The sequence below is a fragment of the Serinus canaria genome, chromosome 4 (genome assembly GCF_022539315.1).
Source record: "Serinus canaria isolate serCan28SL12 chromosome 4, serCan2020, whole genome shotgun sequence".
NCBI lineage: Eukaryota > Metazoa > Chordata > Aves > Passeriformes > Fringillidae > Serinus > Serinus canaria.
The window spans coordinates 70,366,751-70,393,800 of NC_066317.1; the positions used below are offsets into that span (position 1 = coordinate 70,366,751).

Sequence of the window (27,050 nt, forward strand, 5' to 3'; positions counted from 1 at the left end):
TCCCCATTCCTCACCCTTCCCAGCCATTCCCCAACTCCGCATTCCTCGCATTCCCAACTCCCCATTCCTCACCCTTCCCAGCCATTCCCAACTCCCACTCCTCACCCTTCCCAGCCATTCCCAACTCCCCACTCCTCACCCTTCCCAGCCATTCCCAAACCCACCATTCCTGAAAACCCCTCTTGATTCAACGACCCCTTTGGCCCAGCAGATTCTGCTGGGATTCAAACCCAACATTTTTCTCAAACCCAGCATTTTTATCAAACCCAACATTTTTATCAAACCCAACATTTTTATCAAACCCAACATTTTTATCAAACCCAACATTTTTATCCCTGTCTCAGCTCTCCCTCCGGGTTCATTCCCCAGTCCCCCAGCACCACAGCGACGTTCCTGAGATAACTCCAGACCCGGATCCATTAACCCCGCGCTGATCCCGCATCCCAAAACCTGCACTGCCCCGTGCCTGACGGCATGCAGGGTGTCTGCACTCCTTCGTGGGGTCGTTTCACCCATTAATAATTAATTGTTAATAATTAATGGAGATTGCTCCTCCTCAGGATGAGTCCCCGAGGCCGATAAGGTTCCAAGAGCTTCCCTGGGAAGTGCCACCACCAGCTTGTGGTCACCACGCAACAGCCCCACGAAACGGATCCATTCCAACCAGGAGGCCAAGGGGAAATTTAAAAATTTAAACAGAACAAGGTCGAAGAGAAAGTAAAAAAATTAAAGTAGAACCAGGTCAAGGAGAAATTTAAAAATTAAAATAAAATCAGGCCAAGAAGAAATTTAAAATTAAAGTAGAAAAAGGTCAAGGAGAAACTAAAAAAAATTTAAGTAGAACCAGGTCAAGGAGAAATTAAAAATTAAAATAAAATCAAGCCAACAGGGAAATTTAAAAATTAAAACAGAACAAGGTCAAGGAGAAACTAAAAAAAAATTAAGTAGAACCAGGTCAAGGAGAAATTAAAAATTAAAATAAAATCAAGCCAAGGAGAAATTTAAAAATTAAAACAGAACAAGGTCAAGGAGAAAGTAAAAAAAATTAAAGTAGAACCAGGTCAAGGAGAAATTAAAAATTAAAATAAAATCAAGCCAAGGAGAAATTTAAAAATTAAAACAGAACCAGGTCAAGGAGAAAGTAAAAATATTAAAGTAGAACAAGATCAAGGAGAAATTTAAAAAAATTAAGTAGAACGGGATCAATGAGAAATTTAAAAATTAAAATAAAATCAGGCCAAGGAGAAATTTAAAAATTAAAGTAGAACAAGGTCAAGGAGAAACTAAAAAAAATTTAAGTAGAACCAGGTCAAGGAGAAATTAAAAATTAAAATAAAATCAAGCCAAGGAGAAATTTAAAAATTAAAACAGAACAAGGTCAAGGAGAAAGTAAAAAAAATTAAAGTAGGAACAGGTCAAGGAAAAATTAAAATAAAATAAGACCAAGGAGAAATTTAAAAATTAAAAGAGAACAAGGTCAAGGAGAAAGTAAAAAAATTAAAGCAGAAACAGGTCAAGGAAGAATTAAAAAATAAATATAAAATCAGGGCAAGGAAGATTAAAAAGTTAAAACAGAACAAGGTCGAGGAGAAACTAAAAAAAATAAAGTAAAACCGGATCAAGGAGAAATTTAAAAATTAAAATAAAATCAGGTCAAGGAGAAATTTAAAAATTAAAACAGAACCAGGCCAAGGGGAAATTTAAAAATTAAAATAGAACAAGGTAAAGAGAAATTAAAAAACCACCACCAGGTCCATGCTGGTGGAGCTCCCACTGACACCAGGGAGCTGCAAACCTCGGGGTCCAGCTCCACGTGGAGGTGAAGACCAGATCACCTGGGGGTTAAACCCTGGGGATCCCCCCCAAAAATCAGGGTTGGAGTGAATTCCTGCCCATCACGGACCAGAGACCCTCCAGGAGTTCTCCCAGCCCTCCCCGCGCGTCGCTGGGCGCTCCCATATCCCCCTCGCTCCAACGCCTCTGGAATACAAATGACTTTGGCAGCAGAGATGGAAACCCGATCATTGCACTGAGATAAGCGAGCCCAGCCCAGCCCAGGCCAGGATCAATGGTGAGAGGAGGCAGGGCTGTGGTTTAATGGATACCCGTGCTCAGCCCATCATCCCCACACTCCTGGGAATCCTCCAGCCCGGCCCAGCCCAATGGATACCCGTGCTCAGCCATCATCCCCACGCTCTGGCTGCTCTGGGAATCCTCCAGCCCGGCCCAGCCCAATGGATATCCGTGCTCAGCCCATCATCCCCACACTCCTGGGAATCCTCCAGCCGGGCCCAGCCCAGGCCAGGATCGATGCTGAGAGGAGGCAGGGCTGTGGTTTAATGGATACCCGTGCTCAGCCCGTCATCCCCACGCTCCTGGTTGCTCCTGGGAATCCTCCAGCCCAGGCCAGGATCAATGGTGAGAGGAGGCAGGGCTGTGGTTTAATGGATACCCGTGTTCAGCCCATCATCCCCACGCTCCTGGCTGCTCCTGGGAATCCTCCAGCCCGGCCCAGCCCAATGGATACCCGTGCTCAGCCCATCATCCCCACGCTCCTGGCTGCTCCTGGGAATCCTCCAGCCCGGCCCAGCCCAATGGATACCCGTGCTCAGCCCATCATCCCCACGCTCCTGGCTGCTCCTGGGAATCCTCCAGCCCGGCCCCTCCGGCCGGGTGACGTTCGAGGTGAGCGCTGAAGGGTGGAAGTGTTTAATTCAGGGCACTTCCCGGGACAATCGCTGTGATGGGAGATCTCCCAGATAAGTTTCACTCCCCACCATCCTTCTGGGAGAGTTCTTTTTCCTCCCCTTTTTTGCCATCCACAGGACAAAGGGCCCTTTATGGCGTTTTTTAGCCAGCGTGTTTATTTAGTGCATATTGTGGCCGAGCCGCTGTTGGAATATCATCCATTTCCCTCCCCGGGGAGATATTCCAAGGAGCAGCGAGGAATCAACTTTAAACAAAAAGGCCATCTAAATATACAAACCCAGGAGAACAATGGCAGCATTAATTATATCCCAGGCAGGAGGGGATCCAGGGGGAATGCAGGGGCAGGGAAGTTCTTTCTGCACGATTTATTTCCCTCTCCGGGCGCTCCGAGAGCGGAGCCGCGGCCGGGGATGGAGAGGGAACGTGAGGATGGAGGGATGGGGAAGTGTCCAGCAAACTGGGACCCAGACAGGACAAAAGCAGCAGGAGAAGAGAAGCCGTGGGGTTTGGAAGTTGGGAAAGAGGATCAGGAGCCGGGTCTGGCTTGAATAGGGCAAGGAATCAACAGCAAAGGCAGGGATGTGTCCCACAGCTCCGGAGAAAAGGAACTGAACTTCCAGAAGAACCTAAAGTCCTCCCTGTGGGGGATAATATGGAATTATGGAGTGGTTTGGGTGGGAAGAGACCTTAAAGCCCATCCCATTCCACCCCATCCATGGGCAGGGACACCTCCCACTATCCCAGGTGGATCCAGCCTGGCCTCGGGCACTGCCAGGGATCCAGGGGCAGCCCCAGCAAATCTGGGAATTCCAGCCCAGCCCCTGCCCACCCTCACCCCTACTCCAGGGAGGAGCAGGGAATTCCTGCTGGAGCTAAAACCAATCAATGCTGTGGCAGAGCTCTGGTGACAGCTGGGACAGACGATGCCACCTCTCCGGGCGGTTTTGAAGGCCAGGGTGGCCAAGGATTGTCACCTTGTGATGGCACAAGTGGCGTGGTGAGGAGCATCTTCCACCAGGGGAAGGGACCTCCCTGCACCCCTCGTGTCCCTGCTGTGGCTGGGTTGGTTACTCAGCCACTCCCAGGGCTTTGAATTCCAGGGGAGAACCAGGAAGTGCCTCTTTCCCAGCACTTGGGAGAGAAGCTCATCCAGCACAAACCAAGCTCGGGGCACCGGATCCACAAAACCATCAAAGGGGCCTCCAGAAGATACCAGGCTCTCTTTTTCATTTTTTAAAAGAAATCTTGCTAAAACAACTGAAAAATCCTCTTTCCATACACAACATCCTCCTTGAGGGTAAAACGGGATTATTGAAGGAAATCCCACGGATTTGGCCCTAACAGAGACAGAACCAGAGAATTCTGGAATCACTGAGGTCGGGAAGGATTTTTAAGACGGTCGAGTTCCCCAGAACTGCCAATCCCACCATTAAACCACATTCCCGAGTGCCACATCCACAGGGAGTTTGAAACCACCCCTGCCCCGGGCTGGAAAACCTTTTTTCACGGAGAAATTTCCCCCAAAATAAGAATCCAGCAGAGAATGAATACATTTGCACCCTTGTTCAAGGATGTGGAGACTTTGGGTCCCACGTCCTGCTGAGGAAGCCCCACCAGGCGGGTCTGAGTCTCAATCCAGGAGCTTTTGTGGCAAGGTGGCCTCAGGGAATCCCCATGGAGCATCCCATGGGATCACCGGGGTCTCACCACTCACCTGGCTCCACCAACAATCCCACCCACAGCTCCCGCCCAAAACAAGAGAGAAAATCCAGATTTAAAAATCAATTTCCAGGAAAACTTCACCCTAAACCTCTCCTATGCACAGACAAGGATTGGGAATACGTGTATTCCGTGGATTTTAAAGGATAAACCACAAAACCCTCAATTTCTCAACAGTTTATCACCAGAGCCCCCAACGGGAGCTGATGAGACTTGGAGCAAATCACTCCAACCCTGCTTTAGTTTTTTGGAATATTTAGGAATATATAAAAACTGGGAATTCTGCAGCAGAAAACTTGAATAACTTTCTATAAATAAACCTCTTCCTTCTCCTCAGCTTTGTAAACGGATTTTTTTAAGGATTATCAAACGCTGCTTTAGGGCACAAATCACCCTTCCAGAGATGGTTTTTTTTCCCCCTGGAAATTTTCTTGGTTTTTCCCTGGACATTTTCTTGCACCTCAGAGCAGTATCAGGATGCCAGGCCTGCCCTGAGACACCCAATGCTGGGACAACCCAAAATGGCCATGGAGCGAATCCCAGCTCAGTTTTCCAGCTCATGGATGCAAACTGGTGGTGGTTGATGATTCCCTTTGATTCATGGAATCCCAGAATGGGAATTTAAAGCTGTCTCCATGGCAAACACGAAACCCTTCCCTTGGAGGCTCTCACCTCTGTATTCCTAATTTTTTTTCTCATCCTCACTTCCCTAATTATCCCTTTTCCCTATTTTTTTTGACCAAGAACATCAGGGCCATGCTGCTCTGCTCTTCCTGAGCCATCGCTGGGTTTATCCCATCCCTATTCCCACTTTCAGCCTCTTTTCACCCCCACCTGACCTCACCTGCTTCACGTTTTAGAATTTCCCCCCCTCCCTTGTGACTGGGAGGCCGAAATTTCTGTCAGCAAAGCTCTGGGGCCAGGCAGAGCTCAGGGCCACCACTCCCACTCCTTAGCAGGGTGCCCAGAACCAAACCCCAACCCCAACCCCAAACCTACGGCAGCTTTAGAACCCCGCAAATCCCAAGCCCAGCCTAGCAGAACCCAGTTTATCAACGCCTGCAGGGCTGAGTTCCTGCTCCGTGGAGCCTGCAGCACCTCGTCCCTTGGATATTTCTGTGGTGCTTTAATTGCAGGAACAAACCCAAGTTTTTCCCAGGCCAGCACATGTGGGATTTGGAAATCCTGACAATGGGGGCTCTCGGCATCATAAATTCCACTTGTCCCCATCCCGGAGCCAAAGGAACACGTGGAGCAAAGCTCCTGCTGGCAGCTCCCTCCCAGGGGTGACACGGATTGGGAAACAGGCAGGGGTTTGTTTAGAGGGAAAAACACAGGGGTTTAGAGGGAAAAATATCGGGATTTGTAGGGAAAAACACAGGGATTTATAGGGACAAATATGAGGATTTACAGAGAAAAACACAGGGATGGGGCTTGTGCACTGCCTCGGGTACCCTGGGCAACAAGGTGCCAAACATCTCCTGCCTGCTGCAGAGGATCCTGGAATGATCTGGGATGGCAGGGAACTTCAAGATCATCCCATTTCCCCCTTTTCTCCCCTTCTTTCTTCTTCCCTGCTTTGTTTTTTGTTCCTCCCCCCCCCCCCTCTTTGGGGAGTCTTTTTCATCACCTGCATTCTATTTTCTTTTCTCCTTTATATCTTGATTTTCCTTTCCCCCCCTCGCTTTTTCTGTCCCTTTTTTCTTTCCTTCATTTTTCCTTTTTCTCCTTTTCCCCTTTTTTCCATTTCTCCCCCTTTTGTCTTGTTTTTCTCCTTTTTTTCTTTTCCCTTTTTTCTTTTCTTTTTTCCTTCCCCCCTTTTTCCTTCTCCTCTCTTTTCCTTCTTTCCCACATTTTTATCTCCCTTTTCTCCTTCCCTTCTTCTCCCTTTCTCCATTCCCCCTTTCTCATTTCCCCCCTTTTCCTTTCCCCTCCCCTCTTTCATTTCCCCCATTTTTATCATTTTCCCATTTCATTCTACCATTTTTTCATTCCCCCCTCTTTTCCTTTTCTTCCTCTCCCCCATTTTCTCATTTCTCTCTCCCTTTTCCTCCTTTTTTTTGCATTTTTCTTCTTTTCCCCCCCCCTTTTTTTTTCCCCAGGGGCAGCACAGGACAATCCCTACAGCCAAAGGCATTATCATGGAGCAGGAATAATTCCCAAAAAAAGATTCCTGGGTGCTCCCAACCCCTCCCTGTGGCTTAATGACCTTTGCAGCTCATTAATACTTATTAATACTACAGTGGCTCTCTTGCCTCACATTCCCCTTTTCCATCCATTTTTGGCTTCACTCCCCCCTTTCCAAACCCATGGTGGGAGCACGAGGCTCTGGGACACCCATCAATAATTTTGAAGGGTTTCTCATACCCCAAAAAAATTGGTTACTTGGGGAAAAACAAATGGAATTCCACGGAGGAGCAGGGAGGTCATTAATACTGCAGAGGACGAGGGGTGAGAGCACGCGAAGCCAAACTCCTCCAGAGCCCCAACAGCTGCAGCGCTCCGGAGGGATAAATCATCCCCAAAACGGGATCAAAACAGCACATCTCCATATTTCTGAATCGAAAAAAATCACCTGTACTCAGCTGTGCCATCAATTCCATCAAGGAATTCCACTGGAAGAGCGGGAACGGGGCAGGGAACCAAGGAACCCTTTCATGGCCGCGTCGCGCCTTGAGTTTGCCACCTCCGTCCTCATCCTCACCCTCATCATCCTCATCCTTGTCTACCTGGCAGACTTCACTGGATCTGGGAATTCCCAAGGCACCAGAAAACCCCAGAAATGTGGTAAAAGCTGGGATTTTTTAGGGAAAAATGGGAGTTTCCATGCTGGCCTGGGGATCTCCGCGGGTGTCGAGGGCTCCGAGGAATCTCCGTGCCGCCACCCCGGATCCGTGACCACGCTGTGTCCTGGCCTTCCCGAAAGGAAATGCATCACAAGGCTGGGTTTTCCAGCAGCATTCCCAGCTCCTCTTCCCAAGCCAAGGGGTCCCAGGCTCCCTTTGATCTGCTGGGCTCTCCAAACCCAGCAGCGAGAGGAGCGGAGTCAATAATTGATGGATGGAGGTTTGCTGGCAAGAGGCTTGGCTGTCTGAGTTACCTCTCCCAGACCCCTCACAACTCATCCAGAGACCCAAATCCATTGTTTTTGCCTAAAAAAAATTTTGGGATAAGCCTTCAAGTGAACCAAACCCGTGAGCCAGGGTTTGCTTGCTCCCACTGATGGGAATTCAGAGCAAGGAGAGGACTGCAGGGAGCACTGCTGGGTCCTGAGGCACAGCTGATCAACTAAAAACATTCAAGGAATGGAAAATTCCCTTGGAGCCGGGCTGGGAGAGCTGGGAATGCTCCCCTGGAGAAGGGAAGGCTCCAGGCAGAGCTCAGAGCCCCTGGCAGGGCCTGGAGGGGCTCCAGGAGAGCTGGAGAGGGACTGGGGACAAGGGACAGAGGGACAGGAGCCAGGGAATGGCTGCCACTGGGAAAGGGGAGATTGGGCTGGGATCTTGGCAAGGAATTGCTGTCTGGGAGGGTGGGCAGGGGCTGGGCTGGAATTCCCAGATTTGCTGGGGCTGCCCCTGGATCCCTGGGAGAGCCCAAGGCCAGGTTGGACATTGGGGTTTGGATCCACCTGGGACAGTGGGAGGTGTCCCTGCCCATGGATGGGGTGGAAATGGGATGGGATTTAAGTTCCCTCCATCCAAACCCATTCCATGACTCCATGATAAAAGCTGGCAAGGAGGGGCAGTTTTGGGGTTTTCAAGGTGTCTCTGAGTGTTTCCAGGTGGAAACTGAGGCTCTCTGGCTCGAGGTGTGACACTGAAGGGCACAGTGGCACTGAGATGACATCACCTTAGGCTGGTTTCTGAACTTTGCACCATTATCCCTTTGCCCATCCACAGACATCACCAGAAATCCCTCCACGAGCTCCTGGCTTGGGCTTCCACCTCCACCGACAGCAGGGAAAGCAAAAACCCAAACATTTTTATCCTTCAGCCTCAACCCATTGATCCCAAACCATTTTGCAAGCAAAGGACTCCCGAGGAAGCCCTGGGGGTTGCTGGCCTTACCGGGAGCTCTTTGAGGACGACCCCGGCCACCAACTGCTCCCCACGGCCCCTCCTGGTCCCCCCTGTCCTCCCTGGCCATGTCCCACCCCATCCTTGTGGTGCCAAGGCTGGCTCAACCCTAATTGACATCATGTGTGCGCGGGGCTGGCCGCGCCGGAGACTCCCACGGCACCGAAAATCTGCGGAAAAATCCGGTAATCGACCCCAAAAATCGCCTCGTCCCTCCCCGCTCCGGCGCGGGGCCTGCGCGGGAGCAGAACCCGGCGTCCGCCCGTTGTTAGGCCCAGTTTAAATATAGATCCAGCTCTGAACAGATGAATAATTGCGGTGCTTAAAACGTCTGGCTAATCTTTAGCAGAGCTGCAATCAATCACCGGTGTCAGGCTGGGACGCATTTCTCAGTTTCATACACAAAACCTTCCTTCAAATGCAAACTATATCCACTTTCAGGGCCTGGCCCGCCTTCCCCATCTGATATTAATGGAAGAGCTCCCGGCATGAGGAGGCTCCGGGAGGAATTGATTTGGATTTTCAAGGGGGGGAAAAAAAAAATGAAATTAAAAAAAAAAGAAAAAAAGAAAAAAAAAAAAAATATTCGTTCAGTCGGGAATGACAGTCCTAGGGAAAAAAAATACCCTGAGCTGCTGAAGGGGGGATTTGGATGGGTTTGGAGCTTCGGGAAAGAAAACACAGGGAACACGTTCGGCTGATCCTGCTCTTTGCTCACCGACGGAGCAGCGGGGAAAAGCCAAGGCTCCGGCTCAGCCTAAATCCCTGGAGCACTTTGTGTCCTCTGGCCTTACGGTCTCTCCCCTGGAAGTGCCTCGAAATGGGGGAATATAAAGTAAAAATTACTGAATTGTTGACAAATTGGACGTTTTCCTTCATTAGCAGCCGATATTCTCTAATTTGAGGGTCAACGGCCAGCTCTGGTCCTGGTCCTGCCTATCCCAAAGCGTTGCCCCTCTCTTGGTGGGCAATAATCCATGTCCAGCATTCCCAGGAGAGCATTCCTCATGTTTTCCCCATTTCCTAGAGAGCAGCTGCAGTTTCTCCTGCAGCACAGGGCTCACACGTCCCTCCTCGGATTCAAGGAAGCCCTAACCAAGTAATCCTTTAAGTTAATTAATCTGAGCTCCGGCCAACCACGGCTCCACAGAATCATTCAGGATGGAAAAGACCCTCTGGAATCACCAAGTCCAACCACTGAACCAGGAATTACGCGTGGATTGAGCACGGGGATCCACGTCAGACCCATCCTCCAGAAGAGCCCACTGTGTCCATCCAGGAGATGGAAGAACTCAACCAGGAGAGCCAGCTCCAGTCTCCTTCTCCCCACCAGGAGCTGGAGAGCACCTGGCAGACCCTCCCGAGCTCTTAGAGAGTGAAGCTCTCCAGTTATTCCAGTTTCACAGCCAGGATTGTTTTCACCTCATCATGGCCACAGAAGGGTCCTGTCACCGTTTCCCACATTAAACCCCGGAGCTGGCAGCAGAGGAAGCAGGAATTGTGCTGGTTCCTGGCACCAGACCACGGTGGAGCCCAGGCTCCATCTGAAAACCTCTGCCTGACAAAGTTCACTGAGTGTTCTGAAGCTACCAAAACCCTCCGGAGAGGGCTTTGACACAGGAAGGAATCTTGACATAGCAAGGGATCTGATCTGATCAGACCCTAAATAACTCAGAGGAGACAAGGGCAAGCGAAACCCTCATTAGGAACCTCCTGCCACTTCTTTCTCTCTAGAATTTATGAATTTTTTTGCAATTTTTTTCATTTATTGGGGTGGTTTTTCTTGTGGGCAGACTCCGAAAGGCAGAGCGCTGACATCTCCCGACAAGACCACGGGCTGCCCCAAAATTAAAACGTGCGAACACTGAAGGTGGTGATGGTATCTGGGGGCCCTTCGGGGGTGGAAAGTTGATAAAATCTGGTGAGTAATACCTGGATTTTTCATCAGCTGCCATCGGAGCACGAGGGGAGATGTGAGGTTGAGGTTTGCTCCTCCAAACACGATGTTTGACTCATAAAACGCTGTTTTCTCTCCTGGCTCAGCAGCCTGGCTCTCATCACCTGGGCATGGATGCGCCCCGTTGGTGAGGTCAGGAATTCCTGTCTCCCGCTGTTCCCCATCGCTCCCAGCTCGTCGTGCCCATCCCCTGCCACGCTCACTGAGCTGCAACCCCAAGCCAGGCTGATCTGGGTCATCTCAGGAGATAAAACGAAATACAAGAAATCGCCCAAGCTTTGGTTTGGTCGGTGCGCAGTTGCCTGCGGGATTTTGGTGCAGGTGGAAGAATTTCTGGGGGTCTCTCCTAACTTGGAGAGTTACTTTGTGGAATTCCTCTCCATTCTCCATCCCTGGAAACTTCCAGTGTCAGGCTGGACAAGGCTTTGAGCACACTGATGCTGTCCTGGCTCTCTGCAGGCACAGGTGGCCTTTAACCCCTTTCCAACCCAAACCATTCCATGATTCCACAACCGTCCTTGCTCTTATCCCCACCAGCAAACCAAGGAAACACCAGCACTGCCACAAACCCAAGCAAAACCCTCGGAAGCTCCAGGAACTGCCACCACCGAGGTGTCCCTGACCTGATGTTTGACATTCCCAACCACAAACCCGTAATCCAAGCTGAGAACACCTGGGTCAGCGGTGCCAGGCTCCGCGGTCGGCACAGCCCGAGCTGCAGCCGTTCCGCCGAGGATCCGCGCTCCGAAAAAAAAACTGTTGGCTCCTGTTTTTTGGCTTCCCCTCTCCCTCAGGCAGGTGTGAGCCCAGCCCAGCCTCCCCTGGGAGACACCCCACCGTGCGGGAAGCACTGGAGGCTGCTCCCGCTCCCCGCGGATCAGATAAGTCCTTGTGGGAATTTTGGCAGCGGAGCTCCGAAGATGAGCTTGGCTCCGCTCCAAACAGTTGGAAGCACCTCGGAGGCAGGATTTGTCTGATAAGGGATCTCTGGCTTCCTCCTTCCCTCTGCCCCAGCACGTCCGTGGCTTTGCTGATCCCATCACGCTCCTGCCCCACAAGGTCAGCACCAAAGACGAGCTGGTGGAGCCACCCGTGACCCCAAATCCGCGCGTGGATCTGGACGGAGGCTGGAAAGGACATTTAGGATCACGGAATGGTTTGGGTTGGAAAGGACTTTAAATCCCATCCAGTCCCACCTGTGCCATGGGCAGGGACACCTCCCACGGTCCCAGGGTGCTCCAACCTGGCCTTGGACACTTGCAGGGAGCCAGGGGCAGCCACAGCAAATCTGGGAATTCCATCCCAGCCCCTCCCCATCCTCACAGCCAGGAATTCCTTGCCAATATGCAATTAGGAAATTGTCCCTGGGCAGCAGTTATGGATTTCTCCCATGAAGGTATAAAGAAAGGATGGGGATAAAACTCATTTGGTCTGCTGGAGGTCTCAGGAGGATTTGTCACACGTCACTGAGATTCCTCCCCATCCCTCGAGGTGAGCTGAGGTTTAAGGAGGGTGAGGTGGCATTCCCAAGGCTACGGCAGCAGAGCAAGCCCAAAGCCAGGGGAAGAGCCCTGGTTTTGTGTGCTGCTAAGGAACTGGAGGACCAAAACCCCCAGAAACCAAAGATCTGAGTGATGAATTCCGGGATCTGATAAACAAATCCCACATGCAATGGACGATCCAGAGGGATCCACCCCACACACCACTCCATTGATTCTCCTGGATATTCTCACTTGAATTGCAGGGCAAAGAGTGGATTTCCTCCTTTTGAAGCTTTTACCACCTGAACTTTCTGATTTGGGGCTGCTAGGAGATTTGGGATGCCTCTGGAAGAGAAGCTCTGAGGGAATCCAGCCGAAAGATCCCTAAAAGCTTTTAACGTATGGTAGAAACATTTTCCTTCTCGTGCGAGAAAGGGACACTGGGATATTAATCACGGATTCCTGCAGCATCAATTACTGGGGTTGCAATGGTCAGGATCAAAATGAAGCAAAACCTGCCAGTCAAAACACTGAAAAACCTAAAATTCCTCCTGTCTCTCGTCCTTCACAATGATCCAGAGCTACTCCAAGCTGACACCGGCGATTCCTCCAGGCTGTAATTCAGCAGCTCGCTCTGCAGCAAGGCCTCATTGCTTTGGAAAAACAGAATTTATTAGGAAGGCTCCCAGCCATCCATTCTCTGCCAACATCCAAACGGAGAGCAGATTCTGCAGGGAAAGATCTGAAATCTCCTCTCTCCTGTGGGCAGCCAAGCTGGGACGTAGGGAAACTCGGGGTTTGTGAGCTTCAGGTCGGTGGGCCACAGGAAATTTGCCCTGTGGGGGGATTTTCTCCAGCTGCTACCATGGAATGACTCTGGCTATGGAATGGCTGTCCCTGGAGAGGCTCTGCTGGGCACAGATTGCACAGCTGGAGGAAAACCGCCTGGAAGTTCAAGAAGAGGTGGAAAGTGGGATCCAACAGGGTCCAACTCCCATTTTCCATCCAGTGTGGGGCAGCTGGCCCTGCCCACGTAATCAGACGATTCTGAGGTCCCTTCCAACCCAAACCAGGCCGTGATTCCAGGATTTCATGATTCCATGAACACAAGGCAGAACCCAAAACTCAAGAGCCGAAGCTCCCCGTGCTGGTGCAGCCTGCTGGAAAAGCCAGCGTGCTTGAGGTTGGCCTTGGAGAACTCTTTGCACGCAGTAAACACGAGGAAATTAGGGCAGGATGGGAGCAAGCCGACTGTAAATCCCAGCTCTGGTTTGCTCCCTGCTCATCACCCCTCACAAACGACCCCTTTCATTGCCACTAAAACCATTTGCCCAATTGTCAGCAGCAGCAGGCGACTCGTGGTGCAGAATTCCTGAAAAACCAGCAACAAAAACACGTCGACAGCAAGAGGCCTTTGGACATCTGCATTTCTGGGGAAGTTTCCACCCCGTAAACACCACGGGGGTTCGATCAGGGCCCGGAATTCTTCTGCTTTCTGTTCTGACTTAGTTCTTGCGCCCGTGCCAGCTGACACAAGCGCGGGAGCGCGGGATGAGGGACAGGGACGTGGGGGTGCGCTCCTGGAGCCGCTTTGCTGCCCTGGGACTGGAGAAAATCCCTCCAGGAACGGCGGCTCTTGCTCAGTGCACCCACAGCGTGCCCTGACACCTTCCTGGACAGGCGCTAAAACCTCTTTTGTTCTTCACCGTCACACGGACCTTACGGGAAGCTGAAGCCAGGAGCATTTTCAAACCCGAGACTTTAAACCCGAGCTGAGACCAGCATTCCAACCCCTGCCACCTCGGAACGCGCTGGGGTCGCTCCTGAGGGACAAACCCCGGGGCTGGCTCGGGGCTGGGGATCCCCGCGGGCTCCAGGCGGGAGCTGTCACGGAGCCACCCAGATGTCAGCTCTGCCACGGCCACCCTTCCAAGGGAGGATCCGCGGCGTGGCCGGCGGCCAGGTGGGGGAACAAAAGGCGCCTGCTGGGTTTTTCCTGCCGTCATTCAATCCCGGCTTAGCGGTCACGGCGCGTTCGCCTGCCCGGCTCGGCGCTGCTGACGGATGCTCCGCACGCGGCGGGGTCTCACCTTCCTGGGGCTGCCTGTTCTCACCTCCGCGCTCCTGAGGGGCAGCCCGGGCCAAAACGAAACCTTCCTTAAATTTGCCGGGTGAGAGCGCGTTAACAGGCGGGTCTTTCGAAACTTTGCCATTCTTCTGGTAATTTATTGATGAAAGGATTCCTCGTGGGTTAGGCAATATCCCCGCGGATGAAAGCCTGGCTTGGGTTCTCTCCTTTCTTCCCCCTCGGTAACGTAAACCTCCTCTCGGAGGGGCCCTGATGAAAAATTCCCTGCTGGCCTGGCGGTGCTGCTGATGGATCGTGTTCCTCTCTACCTGCTCAGATTAATCAGGTTACAGCTCCAGCCTGCCAACAAAGCCTGGCCTCACACCTCAGTCCAGGCCCGAAATCCAACATCTGAGTCGGGAGAGGGCTGCCCCAGCTTGAAACCCAGCCTAGGAGCGGGGAGAGGCCTCTGCCATCACTTCAGGTGAAAAGAATCCTTCATTTGCTCCACGTCCCACGTATAAATCCCGTTTAAACCTCCAAACTGTGAGGCACGGAGCAGAGGGCCAGCCGGGGCGGTGGGAATTGAGATGGGGGAGCTCTTCTGCTCTGAAACACCATCAGCTTGTGAGCTGCCAGGCTGTAAAAGCAGCACGAAGCTTCCCCCTCCTGCCCCTTCCAGGGCTGCCTGGAAGTTTAATTTGTGTTTTTAATGATCTGAGACACTCCTGAGTGAAAGCTGGGAGAGAAACACTCTTAAACGCGTCACAAATGCAGCGCCTGACCGGGCAAAGTTTATCACTGGGAGTAACTCTCATCTCGCCAGAGGACAAGGCCCATAGATCTCCTCGGTGTTTAAACCCAGCTTAGTGGCCCTTAGGATTTTACAGCAGGGGAGTAAATCCTGGCTGTGAACTTGTCTGATGGAGCACTTCCATCACCCCGAGACCAACCAGACAGCTCCAGTTGTGACCGAGTGTCACAGACCCACCGCGAAAGATGGTTTAAAACACGGGGAACAGGTTGGTTTTGGACACAGAAATGGATCTGGGGGGGTTTAAAACAAGGAACTGAGGTCACCGTTCTGCCACAGACACACAGACACAAACTGGGGTTGGGATCTCGGGGCTGGAATTGCTGGGTGCTGCTCGTTTGTACATTTGATTCACACCAAGGATATCCCAGCCCTGGGCCAACAGCAGGAGGACGTGGAGCTGCTGGAGAGAGCCCAGAGGAGGCCCCGGAGCTGCTGCAGGGCTGGAGCCCCTCTGCTCTGGAGCCAGGCTGGGAGAGCTGGGAATGTTCCCCTGGAGAAGGGAAGGCTCCAGGCAGAGCTCAGAGCCCCTGGCAGGGCCTGGAGGGGCTCCAGGAGAGCTGGAGAGGGACTGGGGACAAGGGACAGAGGGACAGGAGCCAGGGAATGGCTGCCACTGGGAAAGGGGAGATTGGGCTGGGATCTGGGCAAGGAATTGCTGGCTGGGAGGGTGGGCAGGGGCTGGGCTGGAATTCCCAGAGCAGCTGGGGCTGCCCCTGGATCCCTGGCAGTGCCCAAGGCCAGGTTGGACACTGGGGCTTGGATCCACCTGGGACAGTGGGAGGTGTCTCTGCCATGGATGGGGTGACACTGGATGGGTTTCAGGGTCCCTTCCACCCCAAATTTTTTAGGATTCTGTTCAATGCTGGTGCTGGACTGGACCATGGGAAGGACACGTCCAACCTTCCACAAATCCCAGCTTTCCTTCATCCCCTCGTTTTGCTCCAACCAGAACCGATTGTTCAGCTTCTCCTTCATGGCTTAACCCTCACCAGACAACCAAATTCTGGTGAAATGAGGTAAGGGTTTCACCTGTGGGAACCACAGGCAACTTCTGCAGCCAAATTCCTCAGCAGAGCAGCTCCAGCAGCGTAATTGCGTTGTCACTCATCATCAATGTCACGGAGATTATTCAGCAATTAACACCAACTCCCGAGAATTGCAGCCCTGAGACAAAACGAGGGCGTCTGGAAAGGCAGAGATTTTTAACTCATTGCTTCTCCAAAAAAATTCAGAGGCCATCAGGCTCAGGCTACAGTACTGAGACTCAAGCTCAAAAACTGAAATTTGTTGTTATAATAATAATTATATTAATAACCCTAAACCCAACAACAATAATAAAAAAAATAGGACCAATAAGAAAGAACCACTCCATGCTTTGGATTTTCTCTGAAAGAAAACCAGGAGTTTCTTAAGGAATTTTCTTGGGCAATTTTGGTGGGTTTGGAGCAGGGTTGAAACTCGCAGCTCTCTGCTCACAGGTGAAAATGTTTCTTCCCATTTTTAGAGTTATCACGAAATTCAAATGTACTGGTTGGCAAAACCGGCCTCCTTGTGGTATTTCCCTATCAATTTATGTGGTTGTGGGGTTTTTTGGGGTTTACTTTTTTTTAATCTGGACCAAAAATCAACGGATGAACTCAAATAAAGCCTCGAATCCCACTGGAGGGTGTGGAGGTAGGACACACCCTCCAGCAGCTCTACAAAAATCAAGGACAAAACTTGCCCAAAGTCATCCAACCCTGGATCTTCCCAACTCCCAGGATTATCTGTGGAAATTCCCTTCCTTCCCTCTCCCAAGCACCTCTGGGAGAACTCTTGGAAACGAGGCTGAAGGAGGTTCCTCCGTGATTTCTTCTGCTCCCCGGCCCTGCTGTGTGACCTGGGGTGGTCGTGGCTCTCCCAACTCTTCACCCCAAACCCAGCGCTGCCGTTTGCTGCCAATCACAGCTGGATTTCCATTCTCCTGGAATGCCCAGAAGTAACGGATTAACACCGGCCAGGATTCCCTGCAGGAGCAGAGATTCTCTGAAAAGCTCCAGCAATGAAAGGAATGCGCACGGAGCGACGGGGAGAAGGAGGAACGACTTCAAAAAAAAAAAAAAAAGAAAGAGGGCCACAACATCTGGGTTAGTTTAGCCCAAAGCTCCAACCAAACCACAGCCGCCTCGGCTCCACCGGCACCGCGCTCCGGAGAAACCCCACAACTCCGGGATGACAGTAGGGAGCCGGAGCGGCAGCGAGCAAATATCCCTTGATGAGGTGTCAAGGAAAACCGTCCTCGCTGAAGCAGAATCGATGGCACGGGGCTCGGATCCCCCGGGAACGCCGTTCCGTGGCACAAACGGGTGATTCTGGTCAAGGTGAGCATGTTCGGACCCGGCAGAGACGTGGGCGAGCTCTGAGGTGTTGGTTGAGAACCTCCGAGAGCCCCAAAAGTCCGAGGCCAAGAGGTTCCTCCGGAAATTCACCTTCTTTGTCTTAGCACTCCTTTTAAAACTCTTTTTTCCAGCAGTTACATGGAAAAACCTACAGGAAGCAGCTCCAACTGCTGACATTATCATGGAATCATGGAATGGGTTGGGTTTGAAGGGACCTGGAAGATCACCTTGATCCACCTCATCCCATGGGCAGGGATGGATCCACCTGGGCTCACTATCCCAGTTGGATCCAAGCCCCAGTGTCCAACCTGGCCTTGGGTACTGCCAGGGATCCAGGGGCAGCCCCAGCAATTCTGGGAATTCCATTCAGGGCCTCCCCACCCTCACAGCCAGGAATTCCCTCAATCTAAATCTCCACCCTTTCACCTTAAAACCATTCCTGCTTGTCCTTGGAAAAGTTTTTTCTCCAGCCTTGTTGCGATCTCCCTTCACACCCTGGAAGATCTCCCTGGAGCCTCCTCTCCTCCAGGCTCAGGATCCATCCTTAAGTGTTTTCCAGTGGAAAACACTTCCCTGACTCGGGGCATTGAAGCCAGAGGAGAACAAGGCCACTGAGGTCACCAAAAGCATGAGAGTGACACAAAGCCACTTTAACTCGCTCACTTTTAAGGCAAAACTCACAGCTTTAAAGATCAGCCAAAGGAGCTGGGGTTTAACTTAGTCCCAGCTTATTTAAGACGTCATAAAGTCAAACTGAGGCTTCAGGACCAATTTTGGCAGGAGTAATCTGCTCCGGAGGTTGTCTCCATCAAGATGCTGTTCACGCCTCGAAAGGCGACAGGAAAACATGGTTTAATATTGACAAATTTGATGATGTCACCACAAAAACGGCCAAAGTGACCCAAACATGTTGACAGAGGCTCCAGCCCAGGCAGGATCAATGTGGCACCACTGGGAAATTTGGGAAGCACAGGAGAGCTCCTCGGTGCCCCAGCCACAGGGGAGGAGAGCTGGAGCCGAGGATGCGGGGTGGGAGAAGTGATCTCCAAAACAAACCCTCCAACCCCTCTGGCGTTTCTCCCGTTGTTTTCAGCACGGCATTCCCAAGGGAGCTGGTTTCTCTGGAAGGCAGCCCGGTGGTGCTGCCTTTTCCTTGGAAAAACACCCCACTCCTGGGATGGCTGGGATTCTTCCCAAGCCAAGCGGGTGACACCTTCATCTTGTGTGGAGTGAGCACAGGGTTGTGCTGGGAGAGCTCATCCACCTCCAAGATCCAGCTTTTCCCTGATCCTGCTGGTGGCATTGCCAGCTGCCCAGTCCTGCTCCAAGGCTCAGCTCCCAGGAGTTACAGAATCAGGGAATCACTGAATGGCTTGGGATGGAAGGAATCTTAAAAATTATTATAATTATAATTCCTTCAACACCACCCTATCCATGGGCAGGGACACCTCCCACTGTCCCAGGTGGATCCAAACCCCAGTGTCCACCTGGCCTTGGGCACTGCCAGGGATCCAGGGGCAGCCCCAGCAAATCTGGGAATTCCAGCCCAGCCCCTGCCACCCTCCCAGACAGCAATTCCTTGCCCAGATCCCAGCCCAATCTCCCCTTTCCCAGTGGCAGCCATTCCCTGGCTCCTGTCCCTCTGTCCCTTGTCCCCAGTCCCTCTCCAGCTCTCCTGGAGCCCCTCCAGGCCCTGCCAGGGGCTCTGAGATCTGCCTGGAGCCTTCCCTTCTCCAGGGGAACATTCCCAGCTCTCCCAGCCTGGCTCCAGAGCAGAGGGGCTCCAGAACCCTGGAATATCAGACTGGAAGCTCTTGCACCACGTTCCTGCCCTTTGCCACTGCTGGAAATTGGGACAATTCCAGGGATCCAGGGGCAGCCACAGCTTCTCTGGGCACCCTGTGCCAGAGCCTGGACATCCTTCCAGTCAGGAATTCCTTCCCAAGGGTCATTTGGGGCTCAGAGTTCCACAGAAGCCTCTCCAGAGGCAGCAGCACTCCCATGGGACGGACTCATGTCCATGAAATCCAAATGCCATCACACACGGAGTGATTTCCAGCCTTTTTGATGGAAGACAGATTTAAGCTCCCGTGCCGGAGCCAGACTGCTGCATCCAATCCATCCCCACCCCCCAAAAAGCTGATTTCATCAAGAGATCCAATTGCAACCCTATCGTTTACCCAAAAAAAAAAAAAAAAAAAAAATTAAAAAAAAAAGGGGAAAAAAAAAATCCCTTCAGCGTAATCTACTTAAAAACCCAAATCTCATTTGTAGGTTATTAGAGCTGCTCCCGCCTGTGACATCCGGGCACGGAGCTCCCAGGAATTCTGAGGAGTCAGAGCTGGTTTTACTGGAGTGTTTGGCCACGTTTCTGAAGGGCTCCTCAGCTGCCGTGGCAGCCGCAAACAGCTTCCCGAAAAGACAGTGGAAAATCTGGGAATAAAAACCCAAATAAAAGCGACGGCCCTAACGAGCTCTGTGCCGGTTTTGGGGCCGATCACTCAGCTCGTTGTCAGCTCCAGCTCCAGCCTCCATCCATCCGTGTGTTTTCCATTTATTCCAGGCTGACAGGAGCAATAATCCCGGCTCTGCTGCTCCGGGCAAACCACCCACCACACTTCAGGGGTTGCTGGCCATCAGCAGCCAAAACGACCCTTTTCCATCCCAGATTTCCAAGGATGTTTTAGAAGAGGACTTTCCAATCCCACAGGAGTTCACAGGGAGAAGTTTCACTCATGAAAAGGAAAAAAGCACCTTTTTTACCCCCCAATCACTGCTTGGCTTTCTCTCAACATCTACAAATATCCACAGTTTTCATGGAGGAGAGGAGGAAACTGAGGCACGGGGACTGTGGCCAAGTGTGGAGCATCATTCCCGCCAGCTCCGTCCTGATCCCAGGAGCCTGGATCCCATTAGTGGCTTTGGCAGAGTGCTGGGGCCGGGCTCTGCTCCGGGGACTGGAACATGGGACTTTCCTGCTCCACGGTTCACATTCCAGCCCGGCGGCGCTGCCACGGCCGGGGTCGGAGATATGGGAATGCCCGAGGGATGGGAGCACGGGGATATCAGGAGAGGAGCAGCCTCTGCTTCCCAGAATTAATCATCAGGAGCACCGGTGATGGATTTTTCAGGATTCCAGGTGGAAGCTCATCCTGAGATGCTTCCTTGGGACGAGAAGGAAAAGCTTGGCCAACCAGCAGGGTTGGAATGTTCTCCCAAACCTCTTCAACCCAAAGCCAAGACAAATCTTCAAAACAACCCTCAGGAGCAGATGGATCCCATCCCTGGAGCAACCTGGGATAGTGGAAAAGCTTGGCCAACCAGGTTTTTCCCAAACCTTTTCAACCCAAAGCCCTGGAGCAACCTGGGATAGTGGGAGGTGTCCCTGCCCATCATGGCAGAGGTTGGAAGGAGATGACCTTGAGGATCTCTTCCAGCCCAACCCATTCCATGGTTCTGTGACAATCTGGGCAGGTGGAACCTTCTCATTTAAAAAAATAAAATCAAATACAATCTAATAATTAACAAATTACATTTTCAGGACCGCCATGGTTCCCAAACCAAAAGCTGAAGTTTCTGAGGTTGATTTTTGGGACCTTCCAACCTAAAGGCAACTCCAGAGCAAAGAAAAGGCCCAGAACCCTCTCAAAGCGATTGGCAAAAACACAGGGGAAAAAACACCATTTCCCAATGGGAAAAAAAGTTGGGAAAGGAATCCAAGAGGTTGGGGAGTGTCTGGAGAAGGGTCCTGAGGAATCTCGTCTTTCTTGGTCTTGAGTCCTGCTCAGGAGAGAGGTCCAAGGGTCCTCTGTGGCCAATGCTCTTCATGGGCACCTTCTGGAATATTTATTTTTCCCAGAGAAATCGGAGTCACTTCAGATATCCCACCCCAAGAATCTCACTGAACCCGGGATCTGTTTACTTCCTGCTTCTCCAGGAACTCCAGGGATTCCAAATGGGATGGAATGAGGCAGGGGTGAGTAAGGAAAGGAGAGATTTGGGGACAGAATGAGATAAAAAAGACAAAACGAGGGCAAATATGAACAGAGAGAGATGAGTCTGCTTGCTCAAAGGTATTGGAATCTGCCTGGAATTGGGAAAATATCCCAGCATTCCCAACCAGAGTTAAATGCAGCTAAACACAAACCACCAAGAATTTAATGAACATCAAGGGCCAGATCCTGCCCAAAACTTCAAAAAAAGCTGTTGCTGGCCCCATTTGGAAAATTCCCCCCTGGATTTTCCATTCCAGGTCCCCATCCTTAAGCCAATATCAAAGTCCACCATTGCTGGTGCTCACTGTGACCACATCCAACCTTCTCCAGGACGTGGAGCTGGGAAAACCTTCCCGGATATATTCCTGAGGGAATTGCTGAAGGAACCTGCATTCCACGTGTTCCACAGAAAGCAGCCCAAAGGGAACCCCATTCCTGCCTGGAACTGCTCTTCTAGGGTCCCTCCTCCTCCTCCCAGCCTGGAGGAGCTCTCAGAGTCTGACCAAAGGAGAATTAAAGGGTTTGTTTAAGGGAAAACCACCCCAAATGATTTAAACTCAGCAAACAGATCCCACAGGGAATCCAAAGGAACTTCCCAGCCATGGATCCACGTGGTTTCCACTCGTGGCACTTTCTGCACACCAACACTTGGCTCCCATCCTTCAGGAATGTCAGACATCCCAAAGCTTCAATTCCAGACTCAATTCCTGCCCAAACTCCCTGCCCTGCTCCAGTCAGACCTGGAGCATGAATCCCATCACCCTGAGCTCCAGGTGGGATGGGAGGGAACTCCTAAATTCCATGGGGCAGGAGAAACCCCAAGAGAAATCCCTCTGCTCTTCACCTAAAGAGTCAAGAAGCAACAAAACCCCTGAGGGAATTTCCTTTCCTATCTTGTCCATGTCTCACTTGGGGATGAGATCTGCAGCGTCAGGGTGAGCAATAATTGACATCATTCCCCAAAACCCTGGAAGGGCTGGATTGGCTCCACAGCTTCAAAACACACGGAAAGATTCCCTGACTGAACTGCCCCGTTCCCAAAGCCCAGCCTGGGTTGGGATCTGGGATGCCCAGTGGAAAACGAAGCAAATCCAACTCGTGTCAGTGAATACCTGCAGTCAAACGAGTGCAGAACGTGAGGATTCCCTCGGAGCAAAGCCCTGGGGGCTGGAATGCAGCAAATCCCAGAGGAGAAATGAGGGAATTCAATCAAACCATCCCCAGCTCACAATTTCACCTCTCATTTCATTCCCATTTCCCTTCTCCAGGCAAGGAGGCAATTCAGCCTCAGGAGGTACAGAGCTGGTGCTTGAGCAAACCAGAAAAAATCCACTAATCATGGAATCATGGAATGGTTTGGGGTGGAGGGACCTTCAAGATCATCCTGATCCCATCCATGGGCAGGGACACCTCCCACTGTCCCAGGTGGATCCAAGCCCCAGTGTCCAACCTGGCCTGGGACACTCCAGGGATCCAGGGGCAGCCACAGCAAATCTGGGAATTCCATTCCCAGCAATTCCTTGCCCAGATCCCAGCCCAATCTCCCCTTTCCCAGTGGCAGCCATTCCCTGGCTCCTGTCCCTCTGTCCCTTGTCCCCAGTCCCTCTCCAGCTTCCCTGGAGCCCCTCCAGGCCCTGCCAGGGGCTCTGAGCTCTGCCTGGAGCCTCCCCTTTTCCAGGGGAACATTCCCAGCTCTCCCAGTGGGAAGTGCTGATGGGGAGCAGCAGCAAATGAGGGAGTAAATTACAGCACTGCACGGACTCTGCTTCCTCCAGTCTCCCCTTCTCCCATTATATCCTGATTTTCTGGGCTATTTTTTACTCCTGGCCCTGCCTAACGAGCTGCTGACTGGCTTGGCCACCTCCAAGCCGTGACAGATGGCTCCACACGCTGCCGTTAATGTGCTGGAAAACACCCCTGGATGGATCCAGCCCTGCCCGACCCCAGCACGGAGCTCCGGGGAGCCTTCCCAGAGTGGGTTTCATTTCACTGCCTTGTGCCTTTCCCCACTATTTATATCCTAAGCGTGATCAGATGAGAGCAGGAATATAAAAGATATTCTTTCCACAGCCCATGACATCACCTTTTCCTCTTGGAAAAGTCGGTAACTCCATAGGTTTTTATGCACGCAGCCCCACACGGGCTCTGCTCTCTCCTTACAGCAGCAGAACATTCCCGTCCATGAAAATTAAAGGATAATCTATAGGAAAAATGTGCTACTGGAGAGAAATTTGTGCTGGAGGCTCCTCTGCTTTCTATTAAGGGCCCTTTGGAAGGAGTTTCGAGTGGCTGAAAGGCAGAGGGATAATTAAACGGCCTAAATTATGGCTTTAAACAGACAGAGGGCAGGGTTAGATGGGATTTTGGGAAGGAATTCCTCCCTGCGAGGGTGCCGAGGTCCTGGCAGAGAGGTTGTGAACTCCTCACCCCTGGAAGTGTCCGAGGCCAGGCTGGATGAGGCTTGGAGCAGCCTGGGGTAGCAGGAGGTGTCCCTGCCCTTGGCAGGGGGCGGGATGGAATTCGAGGTTCTTTCCATCCCAAACCAATTTGGGATTGTGAGTTCCACAGGGATCAAACAGAAGCAGAATCTCCCCCAAACTGGGGCAGGAGCTGTGCACGCTCATCCCATGAACCTGCTGCCATGGCCAGCCAGAGGGATGAGGTCTGACAGCAGCTTTGGACCCTGGTCACTCCGAACACAAATTCCCACCTCCATCGGGGCAGGAGGGAAAGGAGCGTGAACTCGGGGTGACCTCCAAGAAATCCCTGAACCTAAAAATATGACAGACAAACTGTTTCCACCGAGAGCTGCTATATAAAACCACCCCGGCTGAAAACTCCTCTGGAGCTAACCTCAAACACGAGGCGAATTCCAGCCTCGCTGTTTTCCTCTGGCATCCCGGAATGTTCGTCTCCAGGACAGAACTGGCTGTTCGAGCGAGCCCCCGCTCCTGCAGAAGCGATTGTTTTCAAACACTTTGGAAAAGCAATCCCGCACAGGGGCTGCATTCCAGGCAGGATTCCCTCCCCCCTCCAGGTTTTAAGCATTAAGAGGAGCAGAGCAAGAACAGACTTTGTCCACTTGGCTTCCAAGGCGCCGCAAATTAAAGGGAGAAAAGACATTTTTTGGTTTCTTTACAGCACGGAGGATCACTGAATCATTTAGGTTGGGAAAGATATTCAAGATCATGGAATGCTTTGGGTTGGAAAGGACTTTAAAGATGATCCAGGGCCACCCCTGCAATGGGCAGGGACACCTCCCACTGTCCCAGGTGGATCCAAGCCCCAGGGTCCAACCTTGTGGGAGCTGCCAGGGATCCAGGGGCAGCCCCAGCTGCTCTGGGAATTCCATCCCAGCCTCTCCCCACCCTCCCAGCCAGGAATTCCTTCCCAAGATCCCACCTAAACCTCTCCTCTTTTCCTTCAGGACACTTCCCTCATGTCCTGTCCGTGTGGGAAGCTTCTCTCCCTCTTTCCTTTCCATCCCCTTTGGGCACTGAAGGGCTGCAGGGAGCTCTCCCTGGAGAGGCCTTGGATCCCCCAGGGGCTGACAGCAGCTCCAGATGGGAACAAACCGAGGCATTTGCAGCAAGGTTTCTGTTCCCTGTGAGGTTTGGAGCCATGACTCATTCGTGGGGACTATTTCTGGTCACGGGCACAACCCGGCAGGGCTCGGAGCTCTCAGGTTCTCTTGATCTGTGCAACAAAAGATCCCAATCTCCCGTGGCTGTCAGTGCCCATCCCAGCCTCGTTTCCCCATCAGCAGCCCTCATGTCAGCAGCCAAATTAAGGGATTACAGCCGGGAACATTTAACGAGATTAGATCGGGGGAGTGTTTGCTCTTCCACCGAGGCTGCGAACAGCAGGATGGGGAGATGCCAACAGCCTCGGTCACACCTACAGCTCCTGCCCTGTCTGTCTGTCTGTCTGACACCGCGCGAGACAAAAGCCAGACTTTGTTTCATGGTGTTCAGCACATCAGGCTCCAGCCCGTGCTGAAAACACACACAAGGGCTTTAAATAAAATCCACGTATCTGCGGCAACCGGAATTTCCAATGCCAGGAACTCCCAGCCCCACCCCAGCCCAGCACGCAGCACTCTATGGGATCACAGAAGGCTTTGAGCTGGGAAAGAGCACGGGCAGGGACCCTTCCACTAAACCAGGCTGCTCCAAGTTCATCCAACCTGGCCTGGATTAGTGGGAAGATCCCAAATAAAAGCCCCAAAGGAAAATCACGGGAATCAAAGCGCTGCTCACAAGAAGAGATCTCACCCCAAAACACACAAACCCCGATTAAGCACCACAAACAAAAGCTCTGTCTGGCCAAACCAAGCCCAAATTTTGACCAATTAATCAGAAAAGACACGAAGGGAGCCAGGGAGCTGAATTATCCTATTTAGGGAAGTCAGGGTTTGCTCAAGCAAGAGGAAGGCTCGGGGTGACTCAGAGGACCCAACCGCTGCCATCCCCGCGGATTATCCAGAAAACACGAGCTGGGTCAAGGAAGTTGGGCCATTTAACACCAACTATTCCAGTATTTATTTACTTTTTTATGGGCCAGTTAACACCAACTATTCCAGTATTTATTTGTTTTTTGTAAGCCAGAGCTGGTGCACGGCTCTCAGCGCCGGGACTGAATTCTCACAGCAGCATTTTCAAACCTCAGCCAAAACAACCCCAGTGTCTCCTCCAAACCTTCTTCCCTCGGACACGGATGGGAACTGGGGAATAAACATCAGGATCTCCCGATCATTCCTGCACCAAATCCATGCCATGTGCTGCTTTTCCCAGGCACCCCAAACCACAGCATTTTTGGGACTCGTTTGGCTTCAAAGCAAGAAGATTCTCAAAGCAGTGGAAAGTTCATCCCAGTGCTCTGCAAAGAGTCGGAGTCACTGCTGCTCTGGAAAAGGGAAAGGCTGGGAGTGTCTCCTCTCTGGGATGGGATTAAGGAGGGAACGGTTGAATTATGGAATCATGGAATGGTTTGGGCTGGAAGGGACCTTGAAACCACCTCATTCCCACCCCCTTCCATGGGCGGTGACACCTCCACTATCCCAGGTGGATCCAAGTCCCAGTGTCAAACCTGGCTGTAGACACTGTCAGGGATCCAGGGGCAGCCACAGCAAATCTGGGAATTCCAGCCCAGCCAGGAATTCCTTCCCAAAATCCTCTCCTGCTCTCAGCCACTCCTGGAGCTGCAGCCCCTTCCTGATCCTCTCTCCCTCCACACTGCCTGGACAGTCCTGGAGCCCAGGATGTCCTCCTGGTCCCAGGAACGTGTCCTCCCTCTGGTCAGTCCCACAGCTTCACCCCAGTCCCCCAGCAGCAGCCAAGGCCCCTCCCTGCTCTGCTGGTCAGACCACCTCCACCTTCATCCATTAAAGGCTGGGCCCGATGATCCCAGAGGTCTTTTCCGACCTAAACGATTCCATGATTCTGCAATTAAAGCCCATTGGGCTAATTGCTCTCCCCCTCCCTGTGCACCCAGCCCGTGGAGCCCTCTTGGCACTCGGCTGATCCCACCGTGGAGCTGTTCAGGATATGCAGAAAAACAGGGAATAATGAGGGTGTTTGTGCCAATATTTAGTCCAAATTGCACTCAGGATTTCCAATCTTGTTGGAAAAAAGCAACTTTCTGATCTTGTTAAGTCTGTGATGCTTTGGTGAATTTGTTCCCTTTCCAGGATGAAGCGTGGGGTTTATCACAGGGCAGGATGCAAAGCCAACCTGAAGGACAGAAGCTCAGTCCAGGACATTCCTGGCTGGTTCATTTCGGATGTGGAAAAACACAGAACCATGGAATTACTGGGGCTGGAAAAGTCCTCTGGGATCATTGACACTCCGC

The 27,050-nt window shown here is 51.9% G+C and overlaps 1 protein-coding gene across 2 annotated transcripts in view; it reads right to left on the reverse strand.

Annotated features, from left to right (window-relative positions):
* EXOC6B (exocyst complex component 6B) overlaps positions 1–27,050 on the reverse strand; it is a 307,067-nt gene that overhangs the window by 27,755 nt on the left and 252,262 nt on the right. Inside the window, exon 21 of one of the 2 annotated variants that reach the window (XM_050973381.1) lies at positions 3,022–3,347. The exons of the other annotated variant lie outside the window; for it this stretch is intronic. Within the exon in view, the coding sequence (XP_050829338.1) occupies positions 3,336–3,347 (12 nt within the window). The 3' untranslated portion in view covers positions 3,022–3,335. Of the gene's footprint in view, positions 1–3,021; positions 3,348–27,050 lie in introns of those variants that run through there. 2 annotated transcript variants of the gene reach the window in all.